Source organism: Amborella trichopoda, chromosome 5, assembly GCF_054954075.1.
Source record: "Amborella trichopoda isolate Santa Cruz 75 chromosome 5, AtrichopodaSantaCruz75HAP2 v2.0, whole genome shotgun sequence".
NCBI lineage: Eukaryota > Viridiplantae > Streptophyta > Magnoliopsida > Amborellales > Amborellaceae > Amborella > Amborella trichopoda.
The window spans coordinates 24,308,939-24,327,002 of record NC_142340.1 but is presented as its reverse complement, the minus strand read 5'-3'; the positions used below and the strand labels follow the sequence as shown (position 1 = coordinate 24,327,002).

At 38.7% G+C, this 18,064-nt stretch overlaps 1 protein-coding gene across 50 annotated transcripts in view; it reads left to right on the top strand.

Moving 5' to 3' along the window:
- Window positions 1-17,414, top strand: part of BGAL17 (beta-galactosidase 17) — a 107,239-nt gene extending 89,825 nt beyond the window's left edge. For all 50 annotated transcript variants that reach the window (XR_016055288.1, XR_016055287.1, XR_016055312.1 and 47 more), the window contains one exon: window positions 17,069-17,414. Coding sequence is in view for 12 of the 50 variants with exons in the window: in XM_088866380.1 (XP_088722506.1) it covers window positions 17,069-17,173 (105 nt within the window). In the remaining 38 variants the exon portion in view is untranslated. The remainder of the gene's footprint in view (window positions 1-17,068) is intronic.
- Window positions 17,415-18,064: the final 650 nt, after the last annotated feature.

Below are 18,064 nucleotides of genomic sequence, written 5' to 3'. Positions count from 1 at the left end.
CCCATGTGGATAACGATATTTTAAAGCATTATTTTATTTGAATAAGTGCTTTGGCTCTACACAAGCCAAGCATGTCACATGTGTGACATTTAAATGTGTGACAAAAATCCAAGATTAAGTTATAACCATAAATAACAATATAACCTAAGGTTGAAATAAATAATAGGTGACCATGTGCCATATGTTCTCCCATGCATGGGAATTTTGCCCAATCAAGGCGGGCCCAACGTGAGGGGTCCATGGTTCGACATGGCCACCCTATGGCCACTCAGGTGCCACATGTCATCCACATGGACTCCCTTACATAAGCCCAAATAATTTTGAAAATCACATTTGGTGATTTAAAAGATCCAAAAAATTCTAAAATTTTTTTTAATAAATATTTAAATCATATTTAAACATCATTTCTCATTAAAACAAAAAGGTATGAGAGATCTTGAGGCTTTGACTCGACATATTGAAGTACTCAATTTGATTAGTCCCGAATGATGTTTCGCCGTGTCTCAAGTTGACCCAATGCACCTATGCTCCACAGTTTATGACAGGGACACATAATTGGATACATCAAGGTCATTGAAGTAGAGCTTCCCATCATCAGGGTCTCAATGGATTACAGGCACACTCCTGTGGGACATATTCCTACTTAAATACAGGGGTCCTTCAAAGCACGTGTGCATTGCCTCTTCTAAGTCGGATAAAACTTAAGAAGAGTGACTTTCCTTGCGAGTGAAAGTGCACATGCCATGGAATGGTCTCGTGTCAGGCTATGGATTCATGTCCCATGAGTCTTGACCGTTCCATACAGGGCCAATTCTCAACAAATACTCGGGCTCTATACTACTTGAATGGATTATCCAAGCTCTGGCTTATCGCAACTAATCATGAGGCATTCTAATTGAAATTTCTGACTAGGTGGTGACCCTCACACCTCCTTAAAATGATTTCTCAAAACATAAGCTCTCCGTGCCTCATGTACTTGGGTTAAGAGAATCTGGGCCCCAGTTTGCAATGTACCCAGATTCTTTCTCTCTCACTCATTCCCACTAAGCGAAAGACTCTTGGCATTAAGGCTTTGAAAGGCCATCTTACTAACATTCTCCCACTTAGCCTTTTGAGGCCTTAATCGAATCTCACTCTCATTATCTCACAAAATAAAGCATTCATACACATCTATAAGATAAATACTCATAATCAAGGAAGAATGTAATAACAACTATGTTAACCTCCTTGGCCCCATTGCATGCACATGCCTCATGAAAGCACTAGCAACGAAGCCTTTAGTCAATGGGTCAGCATGCATAGCCTCCGATGGAATATTCCCCACTTCTACCTCACCAGCTGCAATTTCTTCTCTCACACGATGATATCGAGCTCTTATATGTCTTGATTTGCTATGGAACCTTGGTTCTACAACCAGGGCTATGGCAGCTTGATTATCACACATGATTCTAATTGTTTCATGCTTGAGTGGGTTGTAAAACAAATGATTCAAAAACTTCTTAATCCATATGGCTTCTTTAACTGCAGAACTCAAAGCCATGTACTCGGCTTCCATGGTGGATAGGGCTACTGTATCTTGCTTCTTAGTGCACATGAAATGGCCCCACCTCTATAGAGAAATAGGAAACCCGATGTGGATCTTGTGTCATCCGGGTCCTCTTGATAGTCGGAGTCCGTATATTCCAAAACTCTAATCTCACTCACATTCCCATAGGCTAATCCATAATCAATTGTTCTTTTTAGATATCTCATGATTCTTTTAACGGCTTTCCAAAACGACCTATCAAACTTTGAGCTAAAGCTAGGTCGGGCCTTGTTCCCATAATTAAATACATTAGTGACCCCACGACACTTCTATACGGGAACCTTTCCATTTCACTTCTCTGAAGATCATCACTCGGTTTCATATTGATACTCAATTTCATTCTCTTTTCCATTGGTGTATCAATAGGGTTTGCACTCAGTCATACCGAACCTCTCAAGAACCTTCTTACAATATGTGGATTGTGTCAAATGAATTGTACAGGCTGATTTATTTCTCACAATTTGGATTCCCAACACATAAGAGGCTTCTCCTAAATCCGTCATGTTAAAGCATTAGATAGCCATGCCTTTGTATCCCTTATTTGGTCTAAGGTGCTACTAGCTATTAGAATGTCATCCACATACTGGGTCATAAAAGTGATGCCACTTCCACTAGTCTTGTAATAGATACAATGATCATCCTCATTTGCATTAAATCCATTGCTTTTGGTGGAATTTGAGGAACTATTTTCTTGAAGCTTGTTTGAGGCCATATAGTTATTAAGTTTGTATACTAATTTCCCCTTACCTTTTACCACAAATCCCTCGGGTTGGTTCATAAAGATTTCTTCTTCAAGCTCACCATTCAAGAAAGCGGTTCTTACATCCATTTGGTGCAATTCTAGGTCAAGGTATGCAGTAATGGAAAGGACTATTCTAATTGAAGGCATTTTGGCAATTGGTGAATAGGCATCAAAATAATCTACCCCTTCCTTTTGAGTATAACCCTTTGCTACAAGACTTGCCGTATATTTTTCAATACGCCATTCGGAGTTAAGTTTTTTTTTTAATATCCACTTACACCCAATGGATTTATGGTTAGATGGTAGGTGGACTAACTCCCACACACGATTCTTTATGATAGAGTTCATCTCATCTTCCATGGCCTCCCTCCATAATTTATGATCAGGACAAGACATGGCATGTAGGTAAGAAATAGGTTCATTATCGAATTCCTCACTAATTCTCTCATAGGTTTCTCCAAGGTAGGTGAAAAACTCGGGTGGCTCTCTCACTTCGCCTAAGTGGAAGGGTTTCAATTTCTTTGTTTGGCTCAAGTTCATGGAAATCTACTCTCTTTTGGGTCTTATCTCTCTCAAGTTATTCATCTTCAAGGAAGTGGGCATCAAGGCTTTCAATCACATTTCTATTTGTTGGGTTATAGAAACCTAAATCGTTTTCCATGAGATGGGTATCCTATGAAAATGCACTTTATGGTTTTAGTATCAAGTTTGGATCTATTGTAGTGGGTATGAGAACATGGGTTGAACATCCCCAAACCTTGAGGTGTCTAATTGAGGGAGGTCGACCCATGAAAAGTTGATATGGAGTTGATGAGACCGCTTTAGTGGGAGTCTGATTAAGGACATATGTGGCAGTTAGAATAGCCTCCCCCCAAAACTCTAAACCAAGATTGGCGGTACTCGTCATGCTTCGCACCATCTCAATTAGGGTCCTATTCCTTCTTTCAGCTACCCCATTTTGTTCGGGTGAATAAGGCATGGTTGTTTGGTGAATAATGCCATATTGAACACAAAGATCATGGAAGGCTTGTGATGTGTATTCTCCAACTCTATCTGACCTAAGGTTCTTAATTGTTTGACCTAATAGGTTCGCAACTTCGGCTTTATATTCTTGTAATTTGCTTAAGGCCTCATTCTTGTTCCACATAAGATAGTTGTGCCGGAATCGGGAATGGTCATCGATGAATGTAATAAAGTACCGCATGTGCACCCTTTGGTTGGCACACTCATCATAGGCCCACATACATCGGTGTGGATTAGTTCTAAAACCCTAGTGACCCTTTCGACCTTTTTATGGGATTTCTTTACCATTTTTCCTTCTAGGCATGCTTCACATTTATTTTGTAAATCACCATTTATTTTGTAAAGAAGTCCGTCTCTCATCATAATATGGGCTAATGTGGCCTAGTCTCAAATGCCAAAAAAGGAAATTTTGAAAATCATCACCCAAATAAGTGAACTCCATTTTCATTTCAATTTGATAAAACCCTTGAACTAGATCAGCTATAAAAACAAGATCTCCTTGAATAGATCCATTATGCACATAAACGTTTTCTCCCTTAAACATAAGCACAAAACTGGCCTTACTCATCTTTGAAACCGAAATGAGATTCTTCCTCATTCTAAGGGTATAGAGGGTTTCCTTAATGATTAGAGTCTCCCCATTAGCAAGCTCCAACACATATTCCCCCTTTCCTAAAACCTTTTCCACGTGATTTGCACCATATAAAGATTATGGGCACCGGGTTGGACTTCAATAAAGGATCTAAAACCTTTCATCGAGTTGGCCACATGAACGGTAGCACCGGAATCAAGCACCCATACATCAACCTCTTCATTAGTAATTAGAGTCTCATAAATCACACAAATCCTCTCTTTCCTTGATCCACTACCAGCATAAGCATTTGGCTTACCGACAGTTGGCTTAGGAGAAAAGGGAGGGTTTTGTGGTGGAGGAGGAGGGTATCTACAAAATGTTTGCGTGTGCCCAAACTTCTTACACTTAAAGCATTGCACTTTTGAGAAGTCTTGGTTAGAGGGCCATGCTGGCCTCCCAAAAACCATCATTGGTGTGGGCGGCGGCTTAGCTTGAAAAGACCCATGACTTGCTTGGTTAGGATGGAGGCCATGGGGTTTAGGAGGATAAGGGTTAAATGGATAAGGGGGATATGGTTTTTCTCTTTGATTTTGCTTACCCTTCCCCTTCTATTTTCCTTTTCCTTTCTTTTTCTTATTTTGAATGTGAGCACTCCCACTCACCCCAACATTACATGCATTCACGATAGAAGAAGAAGGAAGAGAAGAAGAAATGGGGGTGAGAAGAAGGGGAGTAGAAGAAGAGGGTGGGTTTTGAGTTTATACCATATGGACCATAGCCAAGGGTCCATCTATTGCCATTCTTTTTTGCTCTTCTACCTCCATGAAAGAAGCTATATCATCGATCGTCCTTGGTGCATCTTTCGCCATTAGGTTCACCACGAAACTCTCCCATGAGGGAGAAATGGAGAGTACAAAGAGTTTGTTAATAGTAACTCGGTCAAAGTGGAGATCGGTTTTCTCTCCTTAACAGAATTCTTAAACTCTCCTAAATGATCACTTACTTTTGTGTGATTGTCCATCTTGCAAGTAACAAGGCCTCTCAGTCTCAAAATTCTCTTGGCCGCATTGGGAGTGTCAAAACTTCTTTTTCATGTCATCTATAATGTCTTTTACACAAATAAAATCTTCATCATCCTTAACGTAGGTTTCATTCATTGTGGCAAGCATAATGTTCATGGCACATTGATTTTTTCGGTGCCAAGTTTCATAAGCATCCTTAATAACTTGAGGGGCATTAAGGGCTGGCTGATTTGGTGGTCTAGATGTAAGAAGAGGTATGAGATCTTCTTCATGAAAGACAACCTATTTTTCTCCTCCATTCCAAAAAATTGGTTCCATTGAACCACTGCTCTTTGAGCAATTCGGTCAAAATCGACTTGGCTGCCATTGGTCCCTAACTTGGCACTCTAGACACTCACTTAAGACTCAAAAAGGGGGCTGCTGAAGAGCCCTAGCTCTGATACCAATAGAATCTAAGGTGTTGTTATAGCAAAACCAAAATGAGAATACAACTCAAAATTTTCAATAAGCAGTCTTGCTTAAACAAGCAAGATAAACAGTTACAGCCACTCAAATAAAAAACAATAACACTTTAAGATATGAATACCACTTACAAATGACTCTATAACAGTCGCCTTATGGGGCACAATACATATCTTTGCCCATAAAACAAAATTCTGTCACAAAGTATGACATTTTTACAAGAAATGAGCTTATGCTCTTACATAACCAAATCACATAACATACACACTTGAAGCAAAATTTACAGAACTTTTCTAGACTTTGTAACAGTGAATTGAGTGCTAATATAAGGTGGGGAAGCCAATGGATTCGAGACCTTATTCCCGGGACACAATCGGACCTTTTGAGGACTTAGTATTGTCCCAAAGATGAGTGCAAGAGTGGTTTTATAATCATAAGGTAATCAATTCAAATGGGAAGCTTGAAACACTTTTAAAATAACAACTAAGACCCACCGAGAGAGATTAAAATGATGGATATCAGTTTGCAAAAGAGAATGAGAGAGATCGTATTCAAAACGAGTCAAATATGAACAAACTACTCCATATGGTCCACCGGTCCACCAAAGTTTTTCTCAACGTAAGAAAGAGGAACTCTAACTCAACAAATGGACTTTTAAAAAGGGTACTAATTCTCTGAACTTGAATATTAATAAAGATGTAGTCGAGAAAATTTGGATGGAAAGGATCTATGAGAAACTATGCATGATTTATAAAGCAATGATGGTATTGAACTCACGATCAAGGTTAAGGGACACACCATATATCTCTAACTTAAAGATCTTTCAAAAGTAAGGAAGAAGGGAACTTAAACTTCTGTAAACATGAATTTACAGCAAGTTTAGATCTTGAGGAAATGAAGCAATGAACGAAAGACACAAAAACATAATACCTTGATGGTGACATATGATGGACTTGACCTTGTGGAAGGAAGGGGCTCCATTAAAGGCCATCTTCTAACAAAAAACATGAAGCCAAAGGGGCTGAACGTGGAGGCCTGGTTTTGATCTCTTTTATCTCTCTTTGATTCAAGAAAAGTGTTTTCTTAGAGTTTGAATTTGGGCCTTAAGTGTATTTAGATGAAGTGTATAAGTTATGAATCGATCATGACGCTTGATGCACTTCATCAATGGTACATAAGAGGCTAATTATCCTAACTACTCATCCCCATCCAACCACTAGGATGAGGGGATGAGATTTAAGCATCTTATCACCTTATAAACCCTAAATCAAAGCCACATTACCCTTTTGTCCTTGTCCCCATAAATTAATTCTAATCAAATCTAAAATGGCTTTACATAAAGACCCTTGAGTTTTTAATAAATCCAAGTGTAGAGAATGCTCAGTGTAAGGACATTTTGGTAAAAGGTGTCAATCACATGGGCGGGTTATGACACCACCAATAGAATTAACTCAACCCACACCCTTCACATGCACCTTACACAATTCACATGGATCACACCAATAGGGCACATCCACATGGAATGTTCACATGACATATATCCCATGTGGATAACAATATTTTAAATATTATATGGGTTGAAATAAATAATGAGTGACCATGTGCCATAGGGTCTCCCATATATGGGAATTGCGCCCAAACAAGGGGGCCCAACGTGAGGAGTCCATGGTTCCACATGGTCACCCTATGGCCACTCAGGTGTCACGTGGCACCCACATGGACGCCCTTACTTAAGCCTGAATAATTTTGAAAATCACATTTTTGGTGATTTAAAAACTCCAAAAAATTCTCAAAAAAATTCTAATAGATATTTAGATCATATTTAAACATCATTTCTCATTAAAACAAAATGGTATGTGAGATCTTGAGGCTTTGATTCTAGGTATTGAAGTACTCCATTTGACTAGTCCTGAATGATGTTTCGTCGTGTCTCAAGTTGACCCAATGTACCTATGTTCCACAGTATATGGCAGAGACACATAATTGGATACATCAAGGTCATTGAGGTAGAGCTTCCCATCATCGAGGTCTCAATAGATTACAGATGCATCCCTGTAGGACATATTCGTACTTAAATACAATGGTCCTCTCAAAGCACATGTGCACTGCCTCTTCTAAGTCGGATAAAACCTAAGAAGAGTCGCTTCCCTTGCGAGTGAAAGTTCACATGCCATGGAATGGTCCCGTGTCAGACTATGGACTCATATCCCATGAGTCTTGACCATTCCTTACAGGGCCAATTCTGAACAAATACTCGGGCTCTATACTACTCAATTGGTTTCTCCAAGCCCTGGCTTATTGTAACTAATCGTGATGAGGCGTTCTAATTGAAATTCCTGACTAAGAGGTGACCCTCACACCTGTTTAAAATGATTTCTCAAAGCATAAACTCTCAGTGCCTCATGTACTCGGGGTAAGAGAATCTGGGCCCCAGTTCACAAAGTGCCCAGATTCTATCTCTTGCTCACTCCCACTAAGCGAAACACTCTTGACATTAAGGCCTTGAAAGGCCATCTTGCCAACAATAATTACAGAAAATATATATAAAAAGTTATATATATAAATAAAAATTAATATATTTTTAAGAACCGGGATGGATCCACCTACACTCAGATCAGATCCGAATATTAATTAGGCTCTTAATTTTAGATTTGGATCCGAATTTCGGATCCCAATTTTGGATCCATACCCAGATCCGAATTCCGGGTTTCGGATCCGGATTGGATAAATTCTCAGCCCTACTGGCACAGTAGTTCGCGAGCCTCAATAATGGGCAAGATGGTGATCTTTCAGCCCAAGAGGATTTCAAGTACAATCCTTTTCACTTTTGCACTTTGCATGGGGAGCCAAGTAATGGGGACAGTGACAAAAGACCTAAATGTGGGGAACATCACTCTAGGGTTTTTGATTTGGATGATGAGATTCTTGATTTTGACACTTACTGTATCGAAAATCAGCAGGATGTAGATTGGGATCTGCCATGAATCTTCCACACATACTAGATGAAGAACAAAATCATGTAGGAGATCCAATCTATGATGATGATCAAGATTTCATGGTTGAATTGGTATTTGACGACGAAAAAGATGAAGGACTCAAAGGAGAATTGATAGGTGAAGTTGTTGGTTTAGTCGTTGATCTCAAAGATGCAACCGTGGTGTCTTCAAGGGCTGAGTCTGGGCAACTTCAGCAGGGTAACATGGCTGAAATGTGCAATTTCAACAAATTTACTTTCAACTTATTTTTTAACCTAAAAAATTGTGAGAAAGACATGCTCTCTCTAAACCCAATCCCTTCTCACTCTTCATTTATATACCCCAAACTTCTCTCTTTCTCTCTCTGTTTATCCCAACACCTCTCTCTCTCTTCCTGTTTTTACCCAAACGCTTCTCTCTCTCTCCTCCTGATAACCTCTCACCACTAAGTATCTCTCTCCTCCCGTGTTTATCCAAACACCTTTCTCTCTTCTTTTATTTATCCAAACACATCTCTCTTTCTCCTCTCGGTAACCTTTCACCACCAAACACCTCTCTTTTCCTGTGTTTATCCAAACACCTCTCTTTCTCTCCGTATACTTACTGTGTATTTGGGAAGAGAGATAGTGAGGGGAAAGAGATGGTAAACGTGAAGAGAGAGAGTGAGGAGTTAGGGATGGGAAAGATGGAGAGAGAGAGAAGGGGTGCTAGGACAGAAAAAGAGAGAACTTTGAGAGGATGGCTTTTAGAAAAGGCATGTCTTCTTAAATTTGTTTAGCCTAAAAAAAACAGGTTTAAAGTAGCTCAGGGAGTTAGTAGAAATAAAATGTAATTTTTATGCCCGAAGATATCTTTTAAAACCTTGGGTCTATTGTGTAATGAAACCTAAAAATAGGGGGTATCGAGATATTTTCCCTTACTAACATACAATGACCCTTTTCTCGAGGGTTTCTCAGTTTTAATGCACTATCATTGTGTTTTTTATTAGTGCAATAACCCACATGTCCCAGGATCATGTTCACAATATTCAAGTTGAAGAATATTCCCGGACTAACTCCAATTTCATCTTACAACAATTCAAAACTCGTGCATGAGTTTTCTTCAACCAAAGGAGAATGATGTAGGGAAAAATTATTCTTATTTTTTATTTTTATTCCACTTTAAAATGATGTATATTATAGTTTTAGTTTCAAGGTTTATTTCTTGGGTTTTTTAGCTTTTATAGGGATTTTAGGGTTTTTATTTTTTTATTTACTTCATAAGTATTATTCACGAGTATTGTTCATAGGTACTGTTCACAGGGGTAAAATTGTCATTACGAAATTTAAGTTTAAGATAAGATGTATAGATGTTGTTTTAATCATTGTATGGACATGTGGTGTCTTTGAACATTAAATTATAATGTATAATAGGTGTCAATTCCACATGATCTTTAGAAATTAACAGAGAGTGCGTAGGCTTTTGGAACCCTAGCTTGGGGTATGGAGAAGAAACCCGAGGTTTTTTTGAATTATGCTCGTGTTTATCTTTGTTGCTTGCTTATTTTATTGTTCCCTCAAGGTTCAGTACATCACAATTTTAAAATTTAAAATATTCATTTGACTTTTGAATGATGGTTTAATTTGAAAAGCAAATACTGCCCATTTTGAAATTTTCGAAAATAGGTTATTGTTAATGTAATTTTTATACTTGTAAAAGTATTTTGTTTCAATAGTTTTGGAGTAGTAAATTCATAGTTCATTATTAGTGTGGTGTACCCTTGAATAACCCATTTGTATATAAAAATGCTTGCATACTCCATGAACTAGTTTCTACAACTTTAGGTACATCCAAGGAACTCTTGGCAAAACCTATCTTGGATGATTTGTTTGATTTTGTAGAAACTCACATTCATCCCAATTATGATGTAGGACAAGATGACTCTTACCTTTGAATTTTTCTAATTGAATTTTGGGAATGATTTTCTTGGTTTTCCTCCTCTTATTTTTGTCGAGATTTTCTTTTGTTTTTAATAGATTTTTGAAGAGTTTAGCAGTTATTTAGGAAAGTAGTTAGAGTGCTTATTGAATTAGTTGTTTTATCAGCGAAAAATTTGTCATTATGAATTTTATTTTAATTAGGACTTCCATTATAATTTAGAGTTAAGTTTTAGTAGGAAAGGACGAAGCAAAACACATGTGGGCATGGCACATGAGAAGCCCAGATGGCAAATGGAACTGACAGGGGCCATATAAGCTCATAACAGGGCCCATATGGGATCCACATGTCCCAAAAGGGAGGGCCAAGCCTTGATAATTTCATGATGACATCGTCAATCAGTCCCTTTCTACTCTTTCCCCTCGATCACTTTCTTGGCCTTGAAAATTGCAGGGACTAAGTGGGAAATTTGGTAAAAAGGATTTTTTTCCATTATTATAAAACTTGGCAATGTAATAGAAATGCTCAAAACTTCGAAGATTATAAAAATGCTAAATAAATAGTAAGGCTAAATTTAAGGCATCCACGACCTGGTTGATCTATCCAGTCCAGGCTTATACCCAAGCACCATATCAAACTCTGCCAAAACGTTTTGCCACCGTGCCTGCTTTGGCGTGAGCTTCTTCTAGGTCATGTCGTCGCCACCCGTCTTGACCAAGAATCGTGACCCAAGCAAGTAGTGCGTGCGTCCAAGTTCTCAAGCTAAGGCTAAATTTATGGCATATGATAATCTATTAAGTACATTGAGAATAAGAAAAGGTGACAAAGATGTTTTCAAGTAAGCAAAAATGAGAGAGAAAAAGTGTAGGGATTTAGACCATATTAAATGCATTAAGAGTAAGGATCAAAGGGTTAAGGATCAAAGGGTCCTAGAGAAGGATGAAGATGTCAATGAAAGGTGGGGAGTTTATTTTCAAATATTATTGAATGACAAAAACAATTGAAATAGAGCACTAGAAGGAACCGTTAACATAAATAGTCATAGATACATTCGTAGCATTAGGCTAGTAGACATGAAAGAAGGTTCAAAAAGGCTAAAGATAGGAAAGGCTTTAGGACAATATTGGCAATGATTGGCTGACCAAGTTGTTCAACAAGGTGCTAAGAACAAAAAAAACACCGGACGAATGGAGAAAAAGTACTGTGGTACCTATTTACAAGAACAAAAGAGACATATAGAATTGTGCGAACTATCGAGGTATCAAACTTATCATCCACATGATGAAGCTATGAGAGAGAGTGATTGAGCAACGACTAAAGCATGAAATGAGTATATCTGAAAACCAATTCAGTTTTATGCCAGGGACGTCAACAACCAAGGCTACTTTTCTCCTTATGCACCTGATTGGGAAGTTTGATCTAGAGAAAGCTTGTGATAGTACCTTGAGATTTGATTTGGTGGGTGATGGCAAAGAAAGGATTCGCCAAACACTACATCGACTTGGTGAGAGATATGTATGATGGAGCACTAAGTAGTGTACAAATAACTAGTGGAGAGATGAGTGAGTTATCCGTGACAATTAGTCTACATCAGGGCTTAGCATTGAGCCTATACTTGTTTGTCTTAGTTACGAACGACTTAACTAGGCACCTACACGATGAGGTACTGTGGTGTATATTGTTCGTGGATGACATAGTTTTTATCAATGGGGACCCGAAACAGTGATAACACAAAGTTAGAACTTTGGAGGGGATGCTTTAGAATCTATAGGTTTTAAAAGTAGCCGGATTAAGGCGGAGTATATGGAATGCAAGTTTAGTAATAATAAGAGAAGGGACTAAGAAGTAGTTAAGATTGATGGCTAGGAAATACCAAAAAGAATGCACTTTCGATATCTTGGGTCGATAACTTAAGAAAATGGAGAGATTTAGGATGATGTCACACATAGAATTAGAGCTGTGTGGGTGAAGTGGAGTTGTGCAAAGGGAGTTTTATGTGATCGCCGCATTCCAATGAAGCTAAAGGGCAAGTTATATAGGACAGTGAGACTAGCTTTGCTTTATAAGGCAAAATGTTGGGTGGTCAAAAAACATTGTACCCATGGAATGAGTGTAGTGGAGATGAGGATATTGAGATGGATGAGGGGAAAAGACAAGAACAGATAGAATTCGAAATGAATACATTTGAAAAAATTTAGGGTGGCACCAATAGACAATAAGATGAAAGACTAGACTTAGGTGCTGGCCATGAGTAGTGCAGACCCAGTATAGCACTTGTTAGGAGGTGCGAGTTAGTTCAAGTGGAAGGCTCGAAAAGAGCATGAGGTAGGCTCAAATGGACATAGTTGAAAGTAGTGAGAAAAGATATGGGAGATTTATTGCCTCACTGAGGGTATGACCTTTAATAGAGCAGAATGGCGGATCAGGATTCATGTAGCCCACCCTAATTAGTCGAGAAAATGCTCTGACGATGATGCCTTTCTTTCCATCCTTGGGATTTATGGAATATATGATTGGTATTTGATGATTGGTTGCAAGGGGGGACACATAACTTGATCTCTTGTTGGGATCACATCTCACTTACACATTTGAACATGTGGTAGTTAGTTGAGGAAGTCATAGGATATTGTCTCTCTCTTGTTCACAAGAAAGGAGAGAGAGTGAGGAAGCCAGAGAAACCCTAGGATGAGTGAAATGTCACTTGTGCCTTTTGGTCACTCTCTTGACTAAAGATCATGGGTTTTGGTTAAATCTTATGGTTCAAATTCATACTAACGTTGTACTTTTACAAAAAAGTGGACAAGGGTGTGATATGTATTATTGATCTATGATTGTTAGTCAAATGATGGAAGGTCAAATTGAAATCTTCTCTTCAGTCCACAAAGACAAATGGCTAATCCAACTATATATAGAGGCCCTGGGCACCAGATTTTAATCACTCACCAAAGTGTTGTTATGCTGCCAAAATTGCCTTAACCTCCTCCATTAGTTTCCATGCCACCCTGGGTCTCAACTTGGTCCATGGCGTGTTGCGCCCTTGAGACTTGGTTTGTCATAAACTAGCCCACACTACACCCTACCATCATACCCTTTGTGCATAGTTCGTCCTAACAACCACCATGAACATCCACGCCACCTCTAATTAACTGAAACCAGCCACATATTGCCCCAACTATCGTGACATTTGGTGCTGCTTGGTCTTGATCGTGTTGGTTCTGTGAGTGTGCTTGAGTGTGTTGGTTTTAGAGCACCAATCCCTCTTGTTTTGGCATACCAAGTGAGGACAGTTGCAGACAAGAAGAGAGAGAATTTGAAACGAATACATTTGAGAGAACTTAGGTACGGGTCTAGTAGGCAATAAGATGAGAGAAAGTAGACTTAGGTGGGCATGCCACATATAACATCTGTTAGGAGGTACGAGTTGGTTCAAGTAGAAGTAGTGAAAAAAGATGTGGGTGGGCCACATATAGCGTAGACCTAGTACAACACCTGTTAGGAGGTGCGACTTGGTTCAAGTAGAAGTATTGAGAAAAGATGTGGGAATATATGGCATCACTGGGGGTATGACCCTTGATAGAGCATAATGACGGACTAGAATTCATGTAGCTGACCTTAAATGGTTGGGAAGAGGCTTTGATGATGATGATGATGATGAAGTAAGGATCTTTGCAGCCCTTTTTCCCCACATTTGCTCAGTTCTTCGGAGAGACCTTTGAGTGGATTTAGGAATTCTTGGTGCTTGCCACAATTTTAGCACGAGGGGGCCTGATCCAAGCGCTACCATAGGAAGTGATCTGGTATGGGGTGTTTCAAAGTCCATTTGAGGTAACCTTAGGGCATTTGGTTGCATTTCTTGGCTTCCCGTGCTTCCATAATCTTGTTGTTCATATCTTTATGTTTGGATCTAAATGAGATTGCAAGTGGTGTCATGTGATGAAGTTGTGGTTGTTTGTTGGGGTTGAATCTAGGTAACACGTGTAGATTTTTGTATAGTTCACAATCTTGTACATTGCAATCTCTATTATGTTAATGAAGGGAAAGTGAATTGGGGGCATGCTAGTCTGACTCCCTGGGTCTTGTTTCAGTTGTAACCAAGTTTGTTTTGTGGCCTTTGTCTTGTGTTTCTTGCTGTAATTGTTTGCAATAGGCTATTATAAGTATCTTCCTAGTGTTTGGTCATAGAAAAATTTTAAAATTCCATATCGGGAAAGAGAGATCTAAAGCCTTTAGATTCTTTGCAACAAAGGGTCCTGATATTCTTTTGACAACCCAAAGCAATGCTTCTAGATTATGTTTTAAGGAGTCAAATACTCTATGATATCTATTGGAGACTTAATGTACGTTATAAAAGTACTATTTTTTAAAACATTAAGCAGTTTATGCAACATCACAAAAAGAGTGCCTTCCACTAAAACCCCTGTATCTTCCTGACCTTGCATGTACCTCCTCTTAGATTTTACAGTAAGAAACTAGACTCCAAAACAATAAAAATAAATATATAAAATTAGAACATGCCTCAAGAAAAATTGCTGCCACATCCCTAAACCGGCACTCAAAAACTGGGGATTTGTGTAGAAAACCTGAATTTGAAAAACTCTACCAAGAATCAGCTTCTAGGACATGGCACAACCTATCAAGTCTCCAGTAGGGGTGGCACCCCACTATAGCTAATTGATTCGCTTCTTTTCTTTTTGTTTTAGGTGAGTTTCAGCTACTAGAGGTCCCTGTTTGCAGGGTTCTCTCTCTCCCTCTCTCTACTTAGATCTCTCAGCAAGGAAAGTGGAGACATATAAGCCCTAGCCCTAGGTATTAGGCAACACCACTCTTCTCTCTCTCTTGAAATTCATAATCTAAAAAAGCCAAACTTCTAGGCACGCCTCTCTCTCTCTCTCTCTCATCCACATTGAACTTTCTATTTTGGGAGATGGATGTGATAGATAATGGGTGGGATATCTATAGGGGTACAAAAGAAAATAACTGAATTGGTCTGATATTAGATACAGGAGAATGATGATGTGAGGCCGTTGTTCTCAGCTGTCCATCCATGCCCAACCATCATGAATCAAGTGTGGATCTTGCACCCTTAGCCTTCGGTGGAGTTCTAGCTCCAAAGACCCTCCAAATCTATCTGGATTACATTTGGAAGCTTCCATGGGATCTCCCTATCCTAATTAGATCATTATGTCTCAAAGAGAGCCCAGCTCATTACTCATGCCCTGCTTTTGGTACCCAAGTGTGGCCATGCTGCCACTCAATCTAAGAGAAATCCATAAAGCATAATAAGTATGAGGACAGACATTAGTTCACATAAAATGGAGCGTCAATCAAAACACCAAGTGTACAGGCATTTAAAGGCCACACCCCCTCTGTGGGATCATTTTCTGTCTTATCAAATATATATTTTTTAAGAAAAGGATGGGTCAAAATCCCATATCATTTGTGACAAAAATTGGACCCACATTCCATACATTAAATAGGATTTGGGATGCAATGAAGTCATAACTTTCCCTTTCCAATTAATGCAAATTAAAGAAACTCTTTCACTTTGAAAAATTTTCAGAACATGAATTTGAATGTTTTTTGCTTTTTTATTTTTATTAAGATGCATTTATTGCTCTAAGTTTAAGAAGCGTGAAGACCTTAAACTTTCCCTTAACCTGTCCCAAGCCTGGGTAAAGGCGGTGGGTTGTGTTGGATAGGTAACCAGTATAAAACTATGCCAAACTTCTCATGAATTTGGAATATACGCTATCTGATGATGATGCATTTGTTGCTTTCGTTTTTTGATTGACATGTATTTATCACATCTTGAATAATATAAAGAATACGGGTATGTGAGCTGTTTACTACCACTATTAAATTGGGGTTATGCTCCCTCCTACTTAGAGTCACGGTAATCCTTCTCTAGAACCGGTGGATCGAGTTTCTAGAACAGGATCACCACCCATGTTAGGAGATCCCTATAACTAAAGTTCATACTCTATCTGCGTTAGTGTTCACTCTTCCGATCGGTGATTTGTGACCTTTCAAGAGTCATGATGATGGATTTCCTGTAGCGCTACAGAGACTGTAGTGAATGCCTGTGGGCGGAGGTGAAACCTTAAAATACATAGCTTGTGTAACTACATGGTACCCATCCAAGAACCATGCTCATTGTCTATATTGACAGTTGAGGTTGAATGTTAGCCATTATAGACTCTTTTAAAAGTCCCTTGCACCCATGCGTGATCATGTTCATTGGGGCTTCCCCTCGCTTCCTATTTCTGTGAGGAAACGTTACATGCCTTTGTGGAAAGACATAATGGCTCCCTATTCCTGACTGCCATCATAAAACCTTTCCGCTGCCTTTAACAAGTATCATTCCCTTGTGTTGTTTGTGCATGAGCGTACTTTTACTGTACTTAAGTCCTTTTTCAAGCTCTCTATTGTTGACTGAACTTGAGGTCATACTTTTGTATGTATTTTAAAATCTGTTTAGTTTCAATCCAAGCATTTGTATCATTTTCAATGGTGTATATTATTTGCTACATCTTTGTAAATTTGGATAAGTCATTTCTCTTCTACTAGAGAGTCACTAATGATGAGGGAAAGTGTATTATGAGACCATACCTTTGGTACAAGGTCACAATCAGTCTGTCAGACATGAAATTGGGGAGCTGGGGTTGTCATTTCCTATAATTTCAAATTCAATTAACTGCTTGAGTTATTGGAATATTATGTTGATGGAACTAAATGAATGCAGAAATTAAACATTCAAACTGTTCACAGGTCATTTTGGAGCTTGAAGATCCGAATCCTGATCTCTTGTTGAACTTTGTAGATGGACCTGATTTTACATGCTACGCAAAATCACCAAAACCAAATCTTATTTAGGCTGTCATTACAGGTTAAGATGAGTGGAAGAAATTTTGGCCCATTTTCCATTATTTGTGAAACTTGCAGCACCAAACTTCTAAAGAAAGCCAGGGGGCTTTTTTCAAGAATGGTGAGCAACTTGGGTCATTTTAAGCTTGGTAAATTGTGTATCACGATACATGTAGATTATGAATGGTATGTTGCATATAACTTCAACCAGCTAGTTAGATGAACCAATGATTTAATTCTTGTCGATTCAGATCATGAGTCACTGATCCAGATCCATTTGGTAGGGGATTGACCTTGTTTCTATATGGAACCGGGAATTGTTTGGATTGGTGGGAATCACCTAGTCAGTGATCCAGATCCGTTTGGTAGGGGATTGACCTTGTTTCTTTATGGAACCGGAAATTTGTCAGATCGATGGGAATCTCCAGGTTATGTTAGAGACCCAGGTCTTTCTGTTAGTAGATTGTCAATCCGGGTTAGAGAACTAGGTGATTCCCACCTAATTTATTTTTGGAAAATTTATCAAGATGCGCGTAGGGATGAATAACATAACATTTTACCTGTATTTTTATTTAATTTCAAAAAGGCCATCAAAATACACATAACCATAAATTGGAATAGTTGAAAATGGGTAAAACATAAACTAGTTGATAAGTTGGGTGTATTTGGATAAATTTTCGTTTAGTTATTATTATTTTTCCTCTTAGAATTGGCTGGTCTAGATTGATATTTCTGATCTGAACCGGTATAACCGAGAGCCAATCTGACATTGGATTATGGGTTTTAGGACACTACATTTGACTTACGACGAGAATGGAGGAATACACATTGCCTCTTTTCTCTGTTGACAATTCACAAGAGAGGATAACTGTATCATATGTTGAATGTACAATTTATCTT